Raw genomic sequence first — 11,697 nt, 5'->3', positions numbered from 1 at the left:
CACACAGAGCATTCACAGTGCAGGAGGTCACAGTGATTGGAAAATAAATAGCGGGATAAATAGATTTATTACTTACAACTTTTCAGCTCATTGCTCCTGCTCTGTCCGAGGAGAGAGTGAACAGAGGTGGTAGCATTCAGCCCAGCACACTGAGATGTCTTGCGGGGGACTCAAGTGATGTCTAAGAGCCCCCAAAGTTCTTAGCTTGGGCTGTTTTTTTAGGGGTTCTTTCTGGACACAGAGCCCTCTGGTTCTCTCTGCCTGCTATTGGGTAGGTCATGGCTGGGCCGCAGGAAGGTCACACGGCTGGCTCTGCAGAAACGGTGCCCGGCCCACCTCCTGGGCATCTGGGCTACGCGGGCCTCTCCTCCCCCGGCCTTTTCTTTGGCAGCTCCTGCCCCTGCTCCTGGGACTGGCCCCATCTGGCTGGCAGCCCTCTTTCCTCTCTAGGTAATCAAGGCTCTCTTTGTGTGCAGACACCGAGCATCCACTCCCGCTGGCAGCTGCTGGACCGGAGACGCACGCAGAGGGCGCCTGCCAGGGAGAGTGCGCTCTGAACCGGACACCAGCCGTCCCGACGAGCAGTTCCCGGAGCAAACTCCCCAGGAGCCGGCCACAGCTCTCTCCACTGGGCCCCCAAATATGCTTAGTCCCAGCCACGTGGGGGAAGCTCCAGTTAGTGCCCTACAGCTCAGAAGGGCACCTCTGGGGGTGAGGGCAGTGGTACCCCCGTGGCCAGAAAAAAAACCATTAGAATATCTGATCTGGAAAAACAGCCGCCTTGCTCACCCAGCCACCTTCAGTGGGAGGAAAGGCCCTCGCTCCTCTGTTGAAGGGGCTTGCGTGTCCGTCTGGACGTCTGGGAATCCCAAGGGGAGCCGGGAGGGGTCTGTTCCCCGGGACCCTCCCTGTATTCCAAACCACGCAGCTAGAAGCAAAAGCTGCACACACTCTCTCTCGACAGCTTCAAACAAATCGTTCTGCAGCGGTGCGGGGGGCAGGGCACAGACTTTCTCCGGGATTAAGGGTTTCGTTGGCCTTGACTATGGAAAAGTCCTAACTCACATGCTGCATAAAAAGCAACTGTTTGAATTCTGGCAACGGTGGGAAGAGGTGTGGATTATGCCTGTATTTGCCATTGGGCTTTTAACCCAAGCAGCAGCCAACCCAGACCCACCGATCTACTGAAGGCAAGGCCACACAGCCATGGCTGGACTTCCCTCCCCCGGGTACAGGGAGTGTCTTCCACTCTGGTCTCCCCTGTCCGTGCCAGGACGCCAGGCAGCGGGCATTCTCCTAGAACAGAAGAGAGGATTTCTCAGGCCCTGCCGCCAGGAGGGGGGAGGCTCCAGGACCTGGGCCGATAGACACTGACCCTGAGAGGCGACGAGAAGCCTAGAAATATGTAGACAAAGGGTGATGCAAAGCCAGTCCCTGGAGCCCAGAGCCATCTGTCATCGAAAAGCTAGAATTCTCTAAACCCCCATAAAAGTTCAAAGCTCTAAGGCCACTCCTCTGGCTTCCCTGTTGTGACAGGAAAACCAGCTCCACCTGGGAGGCGGAAGAGGAGAAAAAGCGCCCCTTCTCCTGACTGCACGCGGGCACCAGCTCCCCAAGGTCGGGCAGCCTTCTCTCGGCCACCAGGCCTGAAGTTAGTGCAAAACCAGCGCCCCAATTTAGTCTTCCGTGTTAAGAAGCAAATACAACCACCTAAATGCCCTTTGAAAATCTGTACCCCTGCGGACCGTGCCCTCTGGGGAGACTTCTCTGCAGCACAGCCCAGGGGTCCCCCACCCACCAGGTTGGCAAGAGGCGGGGCTCAAAGTGAGCGGCAGAATCTGTGCCCCACCGTGTCCTTTGCCCTGTGGGCTGGGCCCATGGAAAGACCCACATGACTGACAGGAGGGAGATTTACCGAGGGCTGAGGGGCCCTTCCCCACGCTTTGAGGAGCTGAGGGAGCCTTGAGGGGCGGCAGAGTGCAAAGCCAGAGAGAGTAGGTGCTCACATGTGGTGGGGGGCCCAGACACTCTGGGTGAATCCACAGGGAGAGAGAGGGAGGGAGGGAGGGAGGGGCCGGGGAGGCAGGGCGTTGGGGTTGGGGTGAGGGATGATGACTTCCTGCCACCCAAGAACCGCCCAGAGAGCATTTTCAGAAACTTCTGGAAGTTTCTATGGGCACGATGTGGCAATGAAGCTCCTAAGATGTGGGCCATCTCAGATGCCCTGGACACATCTGCTAACTGCCGGAAAGGGAGGAAGGCAGGCATGGAAACCATGTTTGGAGGCACTAGAACAAGCGTGTCAAACTTGCGGCCTGTGGGCCGAATGCGGCCCACAACACATATTTTTGTGGCCCAGCCAACATACCGGTATGTAAGAAACATTTTAATAAAAATTTCATAACTTAATTTTTACAATATTCTGTTATACGTAATTATTAATAATGAACTACAACGCTCGCTAATGACTGATGACTAGAATCGTGTTGCATTCATTTCCCTTATGCGCCTTCCGCGCAGGCGCACCATTTCTCTCCACTAATACTAGCAGCGAATATTTTAGCAGTTGATGGCCACGTCATTGGTCTTGGACTGACTTGTTTGGTGTACGCAACAGGAAATATTTTGCTTTCGGAAAACAAGAAAAATAGGTTTATTTGCATTACCCTTAATGATTTGTGCAGTTATTCAGTGTCCAGTAAGTTCATGTTCAAGAAAAAAATATTAATTTTTATTAAAATGTTCTATTATTTTATGTTAGCCATTACTCATTTATTTCAGCCCTTTGTATTCAGCATGTCTCTATTGAAATAAACCTACGTTTCTATGAAAATTGAAGCTTTTGTTTTCTTGCGGCCCACATACACTTAAGCCTTGTTCATCTGGCCCGTGTTAGCCTTTGAGTTTGACATGCTTGCACTAGAGGGACTGGGAATATTTACATCACGGCACATGGGAACAACCCCCTGACGATTTTCACCCCCGCAGGCAAGTTCTTGGTGTCTTCAAGCAACAGGCATTTGCTGGAGCCTGTCACATTCTCCAGCCGGGAAGGGTCATGGCGAGAGGGAATGAGAGGTGGGTGGAAGGGGAGAGACCACGCCCAGCCCTAAGTGCCCTCAGGGTCAGGCTGGGGAGGGCACCGCGCACTGAGGGGCACGAGCACCAGCTGCAGGGCTCTGCTACGCGCCTCCCAACTCCCAGGGGAAAGTTCCCAAATGTGACAGCAGACCCCGAACTGCCCAACACCGTAACCCACTAGTCCATTTCATACCTGGGAAAGGAGGCAGGGAACTCACCCTCTCCCAGCCCATCTCACCTGTGTGCACCCCACCCTCAGGACAGGGAGGGGCCCTAGGACTCAGGGAAGAGAAAGACCCGAAGGAAAGGAGGACCAACTCCCTCCTGGTCCCAGCCTGGGGGTGACTCCGGTGTCCCCAAGTGCTGGGCTTCTGCGGATGCTACAAGGCTTTCAAATCCTCATCCAGGGGAAGAGGCCCTGGAGCCTGGGAGCCCAGGAGGAGGGGTCTCTGGTTGGGGTCTCCATGGCGCTCTAGAGGGTCGTGCACACCGGGCCTGGGTTAACTCGGAGGGCTGGTGCCCAATCAGCTGCTCAGGTCTGTAAAGGCAGGGGATTGACGGGCAGAGCGAGAAATCGCCCTAACAGGTGGCGGCAGGAGCAGATGGAAAATCACCAGGGCAGCAAGGCCCATGCTCACGGATGGACGGACGGATGGACAGGAAACACAGAGGCCAGCTGATGGTGGCTTATGGGAAGGGTGGGATGAGTCTGACCACCACCCCCCCCCCCCGCCCCCGAAATGCCCTTACCCATTAGTCTCTCACTGCAGCTGACCCAGAACTTTCCTTCAGGGCCAGGTTCTCAAGACACCACACACCTTCCGCTCAGACCACGCTCAGGCTGGTTAGGGCGAATTCCAACCCAGACATCAGAAGGGACGCCTGCTCCTGCTTCTACAGACATTTCCTATCTGAGGGCAATCGTTTGTTTTCCTCTTCTGCCCCCCAATTACAAGAGCTAAATTAATTTTTTTTAATTGCCTATTTTGGTAGCAGTGTAATTACCCCGTGCTAATTAGCTTGGGGGAGAAAAGGGAGTATTCCTGCATGGTGAAAAAAAGCATTATTTTAAAATGAAGGCCTAATTAATCAAGCAGTTCTTTAAATGTGTGATGGGAAAATATTTTTGAAAAGAGACATTTTCACCTATAGTGTATATATAGTTTCCTAAGCACAATAAATGCATCAACCCTTTAAGGAGGTGACATTGGCCCTTTAAAGTCAAAAGAGAATTAACCAGGAGTGCTCTGCATATTAAACACATTATTTTTAGTCTCAGACGGTAACTGCAGTGTACTTTATAATCTCGGGAGGATTCTGCTGAGGAAAAGCCAGTACTTAGGATGTGTTTTCTGAAAACGATACACGCGTTCAGACCAGTGTATCTGGTTCAGACCACAGCAGGGATACCATTCTGGGGCCATGCCATGTGGCCTGCGTCTTGCAGCTGAAACTATTTCCCTTTATCAGGAAAAATGTAGGGACATTGGATAGGGATAGATATTAGGATATGAGTCGGGGCACCCAGGAATCGAGTACCGTATTTTCCGGCGTATAAGATGACTTTTTAACCCAGGAAAATCTTCTATACGCCCAGTCATCTTATATGCCAGAAAATACGGTAAATATCTGATGGAGTTTTAACTCAAATGATAAAACCAACCACAAGGGCAAAAACATACTCACACCTGCACAGCCTGCCCCACCCCCTCACCCCCCAAGGATGGCCACCCCACTGGACTGGCTGAGCCACAGTGGGTGACAATCTGGAGTTCAGTCCCTGCTCTGCTACTTACTGTGACCTAGAGTCACTTCTCCAAGACTAATTTTTCTGTTAAAGGGGAGAATAATCCCTACTTACGTTACGGGGGGAGGGAGAGATGGGGGTTGAGAATAAAGATAGAGACAGATGCGCTTTGAAACCCAATGAGTCTGTAAAGACGGAGGGACCAGGCCAGCTACTAGTATGCTAAGAGGACAGTGTCCCCGGGCCCTGACACCCCTTGCATCTTAAGTTAATAACGATGACCTATGGCCTCCCTGGCCTCCCACTTAGCTAATTTCTTAGGAAAATCACCTTTATCCTCAACTTGAAGACCACGGAGCCCCATATCTAGACAGAGCAGCAAAGAGAAGCCTTCATGTGGTGTAGCTGCTAACACTGCTCTAAATCCAGGAGGGAAGCCTGGAGACAGAGTTCAGGCCCAGCGTAGGCTCACGCTCACTTAAAGGACACATGCTTGAACACTTCCTCCTGCTGAAATCCGAGAGGCCTTAAAGAGCACAGCCCCAAGCCCCACCTCGGGTCACAACTGCTGTGTCTCCGGAAGGAATCAGCTCCTGGATTTCACCCCATCACCAGCGTGAACCATCACTAAAAACCCCCCTTCCTCTCACCACCACGGGTGATTCCCACTCAGTCTTCCGTGCAAAATAGCTTAGTGTTAAAAGTGCATCGAATCGGATAGACGTCTGCGATAGAAACGTTACAAAAATAAGAATACCTCTATACGTATAAAATGAATTGTGCTCTCTTTTCAGAAACCACAAATGGTTTGTGTTCATAAACCTTTTTAATATATATTTGAGAGCTCGGAAGCGATCGGAAATTAATATTTTTCTATCTTTGAATCAGCCTCCCGCCCTGGGCCTTTCCCGTGTAGCAAATTGTAAGGTTCAAGAAACTTAGCTCTAAACATTCCAAGTCCCGGATCCGGGGAACTCTCTCTTCTGGTCGTGAACCGAGCGCTGGCACCCTCCTTCCCGCTCGGTGGGCTATGAGATTTGCTGGGCAGATCAACAATTGGGTCTTTCGACAGGATGGTTCTGAGAGTCGGGCATTAACAAAGCAACGACAAACCCCAAGTGACAGCGCGCGGCCTCCCACGGAAGGCCTGGAACGTATGGCTGTGAACTACGAGCTCCGCCCGTCTGCACCAGCACCCGTTTCGAGGTCAGTCTCTCCCTCCTTCCCAAGCTCCAAGCCAAGCGTGTCAGCGTCCATGCACCACCACACACACAGGACCCGTTTTCCGCGAGTGTTACCGTTTTGGTCCCCATTTTGTACGGAATGATATTTTTCAAGTATGATCTGCAGGACATTTCGTTTTTAATATATCATTGCTCATTCTCCGAGTGCATCAATACAAGGAGGAGAATATTGTGTTCTTGTTTTCTCGCTTCTGCTGTAAAAACAACAATAAACAAACCTGAAAAAAACTGTTTCCATTCTTCCAGTTGGTCTAGAAAAAGGGTGGGGTGTCTGCCATCACAGGCCCACACCCCTGGCAGGGGAGGCCCCTGCTCCAGCGGCAGTCGGCTCTTCGTCTCTTTGCAGCAAAAGTTGCCTAAGCAACGCCCCCCTCTGGCCAGAGGAGACACTGGAGGACCACATTACCATTTTGCACGTGCCCCGGGAGACTTCACCGACCACCTCATCTCTCAGGATGCCCGAAACAGAAAGACAAATGGCACCCAGAAGTCCTTCTGACCAAAGTGTCCGAGAGAGACGGGACACGCGCCACATCCCTGTGACCGCAAAGATGCTCAAATAGCGGCAGAACTAACTCCGAGGAGGAGGATGCCCAGCAGCCTGGCCCGGGGCCAAAGACCATGATGGCTCTTCCTTCCAGTGTCAGAAAAGACAGCCGGCGGCTGCCCGTGCGGGGGACGCAGGGGGGGAGGGAGCGAGGGGAGGACGCTAGGCCGGTGTCCAGAGCAGCTCCCAGCGGGCAGAGCTCGGCTTTAGTCGTCTTCTCGGCACATCGGCAGGTTGACAAAGGTGAAGACGTTAAACTCGATCATGATGGAGAAGCACAGGAAGATGGCGTAGAGGACCAGCACGTAGACGCCCAGCTTCCAGTCCAGTCTCCATTTGTTGAGATGGATGCCCAGGACCTGGCGGGAGAGAGGGCGAGGGGGTTGGGCTGGGGCAGAGAGATACGGACGAAAGGCCTTTGTACCGGGAAACGACACACAAACCAGGACCCCGTCACTTCCTCCGGAGCGCGGGCGGGAGCAGAGGGGTGACGCCAGGCAGAGCCTTGCTGTGGTCAGCGCAAGCCCTGCAGGCTTCAGACTTGTCCACGGCCAGGCGAGACCCTGGCCCAGCCCTGGGGGGACACACGCCAGCTGCCCTCAGGGAACAGGCCCTCCCCATCCCAGACCCTCTCTAGCATCAGCTGGGTCTTCCGCCAGGTCCTCCCTTTGCTTCAGAACTTGGTAGCCGCGGCCTTCTTCAGCCCTCTTCCAAGGCTCCTGACAGCTCAGTCTGGCAAACTTCAACTAGGACTGCCTTCCCCTACGCATGTGTGTGCGTGTGCGTGTGCGTGTGTGTGTGTGTGTGTGTGTGTGTGTGTGCATGTGCGTGTGTGTTTGGAGGGACAGTTTGGAACACACCCTCATTCTAAATTCTCCCCAGACTCTCCACAGCTCTTACCCTTGAACTGAGGCTCCTCACGGTGGGATCATAGTCACCCCATCAGAGCAATGTCACGGGCCCTACCTACAGAGATGGGCCACGCCGGGCTCCAACCCAGCTTTGCCACTTCCTAACCTTGGGCAAGTCACTCAACCCCTGAGCCTTGCTTTCTTCTGTGAAATGGGACTGGTGTCACCCGGTGTTTGTAAGGACTGACAAATCAGCAGAAGTAAAGAGCTGAGCACAGTCCTGGGCACATGGAGTATAGAAACCTGAGTTTTACCATGTGCCAGTCCCCAGGCCTGGCCACGTGCCCCCATCCGACGAGCTGGGGGGAGGACTTCTCTCCCAGAGAGGAGACCGAATTCCTTTCCTCTGTGACTTCTTAGTTGTCCAGGGGAGAGTGCAGTGGTGGGTGCCAACATGCTTCTTATTTTTGTTTTGTCAATTCTCATCTAAGGATAGTTTTTTCTTTTGACATTTTAGAGAGTGGAAGAGAGCAAAGGAGGGAGAGCGAGAGACACATCGATGTGAGAGAGACACATCGATGGGTTGCCTCCTGCACCAGCCCTGAGTGGGGCCGGGGATGGAATCTGCAACCCAGGTACGTGCCCTTGACCAGGGATCACAGCCCGTGCATGGGCCAACACTCTAACCACTGAGCAACACCAACCAGGGCACTTTCCAACATTATTGGCACAGATTGTGTCTGCGGTATCTGAATTTCTATGTTTCCCCAGCTTTGCCCCTCACTGCCAGGGGGAAGAAAGAGAGCTTTCAGAGACACTTAAGTGACCGGGTAGATCCGACGTAATGGAGCATGAGGCTTTTTTTTTTTTAAATGTAAAAACTCACGGTGAGCGCCACGGAGCCCAGCAACAACACCACGGAGTAGACCAGGCCCCGGCTGTTGATCTTCACCTGCAGAAACAAACACAGGCCTGACTCTCCGGGCTGCTCAGGGCCCATCCATCTGCAAGCCCAGCGTATCCCCTCCCCCACCTGGAAAGCCTGTTCCAGGTGAGCAGGTGGCTGTGGATTCGAGTCTGGACTCTCCTTGTCGGAGGAAAGGACCAGGAGGGGACAGGCCCGGCAGAGGCTGAGATACGGGGCAAAAGCACCGATGAGGCTGGGCTCAGGGGCTTCCCCTGCAGGCCCCCCTCAGGCTGCGCTGGAGGCCTTTGTGGAAAGTGGGCACTGGGGTGCCAAGGAGAAGGGGGTGTGTGGCTCCCAGCGCCCCCGGCTGGGAAAGGCCCACAGCACCATCATTCCCGTGAAACGCACATGCCTGGCGCCTGGCTCGCTTGCTAAGGAGGCATGAGGAACTTACCGTGGATCCGTAATTGATAACCATGGTCTGCAGACCCCACGGTATGCCAAGTCCCACGAGGATGTCGAACACGTTGCTCCCTATGGTGTTAGAGACCGCCATGTCGCCCAGGCCTGGAGGGGGCAATGGCCACGTGTCATTCACTAGGAGCAGGTCACGGGAACCCTCTCTGGCCTGGCCGGCTGTCTGCTCTGCACAGGCTGCCCTGGGGGAATCTCTGGCAGTGCTCGCTTCCAAATGTGAGGAATGCACGACCCCTTTCCCTCTCCCCAGGGCCAATTTCCCAGCTGGGCGCCTCTCTCCTCCCCGTCTGCTCTGAGATTTCACTCCATAGTCACACCCCGGGCCCCCATGCTTTCAAACTGTCATCCGTGGAGGGAGACCTGGGGGAGTCCGTGCTGGACGGCAGCGGTAAACAAAGGCTGGCTCTTGGGTCCGGCCCGCAGAGAGCACGCAGGTCCTGCTCAGCTGGCTCAACCCACGCCGCTGGGGAAGCCCCCAGAGAAATGACCGAATGAGCCAAAACACTGTACAAGTTCTAGAACTTCGAAGAAGCAGAGGAAAACAGCTGGAGGTACAGGACACCCCCACTCTGCCTTCCTGGGACCAGAACATTCCTCGTTACTACCTCGTTAGCTAGAAGCAGTCTGGGCTTCAGCCCGGCTGGTATGGGTCAGTGGTTGAGCATCGACCTATGAACCAGGAGGTCACAGTTTGATTCCCAGTCACGGCACATACCCAGGTTGTGGGCTCAATCCCCAGTAGGGGCCGTGCAGGAGGCAGTCGATCAATGATTCTCCCTCATCGTTGATGTTTCTATCTCTCCCTCCCCCTTCCTCTTGCTGAAATCAATTAAAAAATATTTAAAAAAAAAAAAAAAGTCTGGGCTTCAGCCCTGTGCAACCTCACATTGGGGATTTCAGAACAAGTTCATTTTTATACAACTGCACGCACGCAAATGCTTCTCGAGGCCTGGAGTTCGTCCCAGGAGCATTCTCCCCATGGGTGGAGCCCGACACGTGCTTTCCAGCCGTCACAGTTTCCTCCACGGCTGAACAGAACTGCACGTCCTAAGAGCTGTGAGCTGTAACTGGGGCGGGGGTGAGGGGCTGCAGGGTGATGCCGATGGCGCGGGGGCCGAGACGCAATGGGTACCTTGTCTCGCCACGATTAAGCTGGCCATGCAGTCTGGAACGCTCGTGCCCGCTGCCAGGAAAGTGATGCCCATGATGACGTCAGGGATCCCAAATGTGTACCCGATAATCGTCACCTGCATAAGGGGGAGCGCTGCTTATCCTGAGTGCTTTCCAGTTGGACACAGTCCTGCTGTGACCAATGAAAACGTCCGGAATAGGGTTTTGTTTTAAAAACATCTTATGTTGCCCTAACTGGATTGGCTCATTGGATAGAGCGTCAGCCTGTGTACTCAAGGGTCCCAGGTTCGATTCCGGTCAAGGGCATGTACCTTGGATGCAGGCACATCCCCAGTAGGAGGTGTGCAGGAAGCAGCTGATCAATGTTTCTAACTCTCTATCCCTCTCCCTTCCTCTCTGTAAAAAAATCAATAAAATATACTTTTAAAAAAATAAAAAATTAAAAAAAAAAATCTTATGAGTGTTCTTCCCCCCCCCCCCCCCATTATAGGAGTACTATGCATTTTGGGGCGCGTCACCAGGATGGCAGGACGTGCTTGTCTCAGAGCGCAGGGCAGAGCACACACGGACCGGCCTGCTCGGGCTGTGCAAGAAGAGACTCTGAGGAGGGCTGACCCACCAGCGCTTCACCTGCGTGGCCACGAAGGCCTTCGCAAGCACAGCAGGCTGTGGCTGACAGGTTTTAAGGCCGTACCAGACATCACACACACAAGACCTGGGCTATCTCGCATTCCTGGGGATGCCTCCCTTTTCTTTCTCCAATCATCCTACTACCTGGCTGAGAACTTGAAGGATGGAAGGAGGAAGGAAGGAAAGGTGTAGGGGGGTGTGTGTGTGTGTGTGTGTGTGTGTGTGTGTGTGTGTGTGTGTGTGTGTGCATGTGCACACTCTGTCCAGGTGTTCAGGAGCAAAGATGCTACCAACTGTCTCTTTGCCCTGGACCCAGCCCTGGGACCTCCTATCCTCCCAGGTGCTCAGTCTTCTCTTGTCCTCAGTCTCCCCAGCTGTGCCAGGGTGCCAGCTGGGATGATCCATTTGGAATGTCCCTCCATTTTGACACGTTCAATAATTTTTTTTTTTTTGTCTAAAGTTTTACGTAAGTCTCCTTTTTCCCCAATTGACCCCCCCTCCCCCAAGCCATTCCCACCCCGGGCAAGCCCCCACCGCCCCAGTGTCTGTGTCCATTGGTTATGCTAATATGCATGCGTACAAGTCCTTTGGTTGTTCTCTAACTGACCCCCCTCCCTTGCCATTTGTCTCTGGATCTATTCTTGCTTATCAAATTATATTGATCATTATATCCTACATACGAATGAGATCATGTGATCTTTATCTTTCTCTGACTGGCTTATTTCGCTTAGCATAATGCTTTCCAGTTCCATCCATGCTGCTGCAAATGGTAAAAGTTCCTTCTTTTTTATAGCGTAGTATTCCATTGTGTAGATGTACCACAGTTTTTCAATCCACTCATCTGCTGATGAACACTTAGGCTGTTTCCAAATCTTAGCTATGGTGAATCGTGCTGCTATGAACATAGGGGTGCATATACCCTTTCTGATTGGTGTTTCTGTTTTCTTGGGATATACATTCAATAATTTTTCCCCCAAAAGGCTGGCACGTCTTGCTTGGGTAGAAATTAGGCTAACATGCGGCCCTGGCCTGATGGCTCAGTTGGTTGGAGCTTCATCTGTACAAACAAAAGGTCATGGGTT

The 11,697-nt window shown here is 53.1% G+C and overlaps 1 protein-coding gene across 2 annotated transcripts in view; it reads right to left on the bottom strand.

Annotated features, from left to right (window-relative positions):
• Window positions 1-6,791: 6,791 nt before the first annotated feature.
• Window positions 6,792-11,697, bottom strand: part of SLC24A4 (solute carrier family 24 member 4) — a gene marked incomplete at its 5' end in the record, with an annotated part of 120,035 nt that continues 115,129 nt past the window's right edge. For both annotated transcript variants that reach the window (XM_079769492.1, XM_079769493.1), the window contains 4 exons: window positions 6,792-6,978; window positions 8,357-8,422; window positions 8,832-8,944; window positions 9,987-10,101. In XM_079769492.1, the coding sequence (XP_079625618.1) occupies window positions 6,826-6,978; window positions 8,357-8,422; window positions 8,832-8,944; window positions 9,987-10,101 (447 nt within the window). In that variant the 3' untranslated portion in view covers window positions 6,792-6,825. The remainder of the gene's footprint in view (window positions 6,979-8,356; window positions 8,423-8,831; window positions 8,945-9,986; window positions 10,102-11,697) is intronic.

The sequence above is a fragment of the Cnephaeus nilssonii genome (genome assembly GCF_951640355.1).
Source record: "Cnephaeus nilssonii genome assembly, chromosome: 4".
NCBI classification, from domain to species: Eukaryota; Metazoa; Chordata; class Mammalia; order Chiroptera; family Vespertilionidae; genus Cnephaeus; species Cnephaeus nilssonii.
The sequence above is the reverse complement of the archived record's forward strand: the minus strand, read 5'-3'. Positions and strand labels throughout refer to the sequence as shown.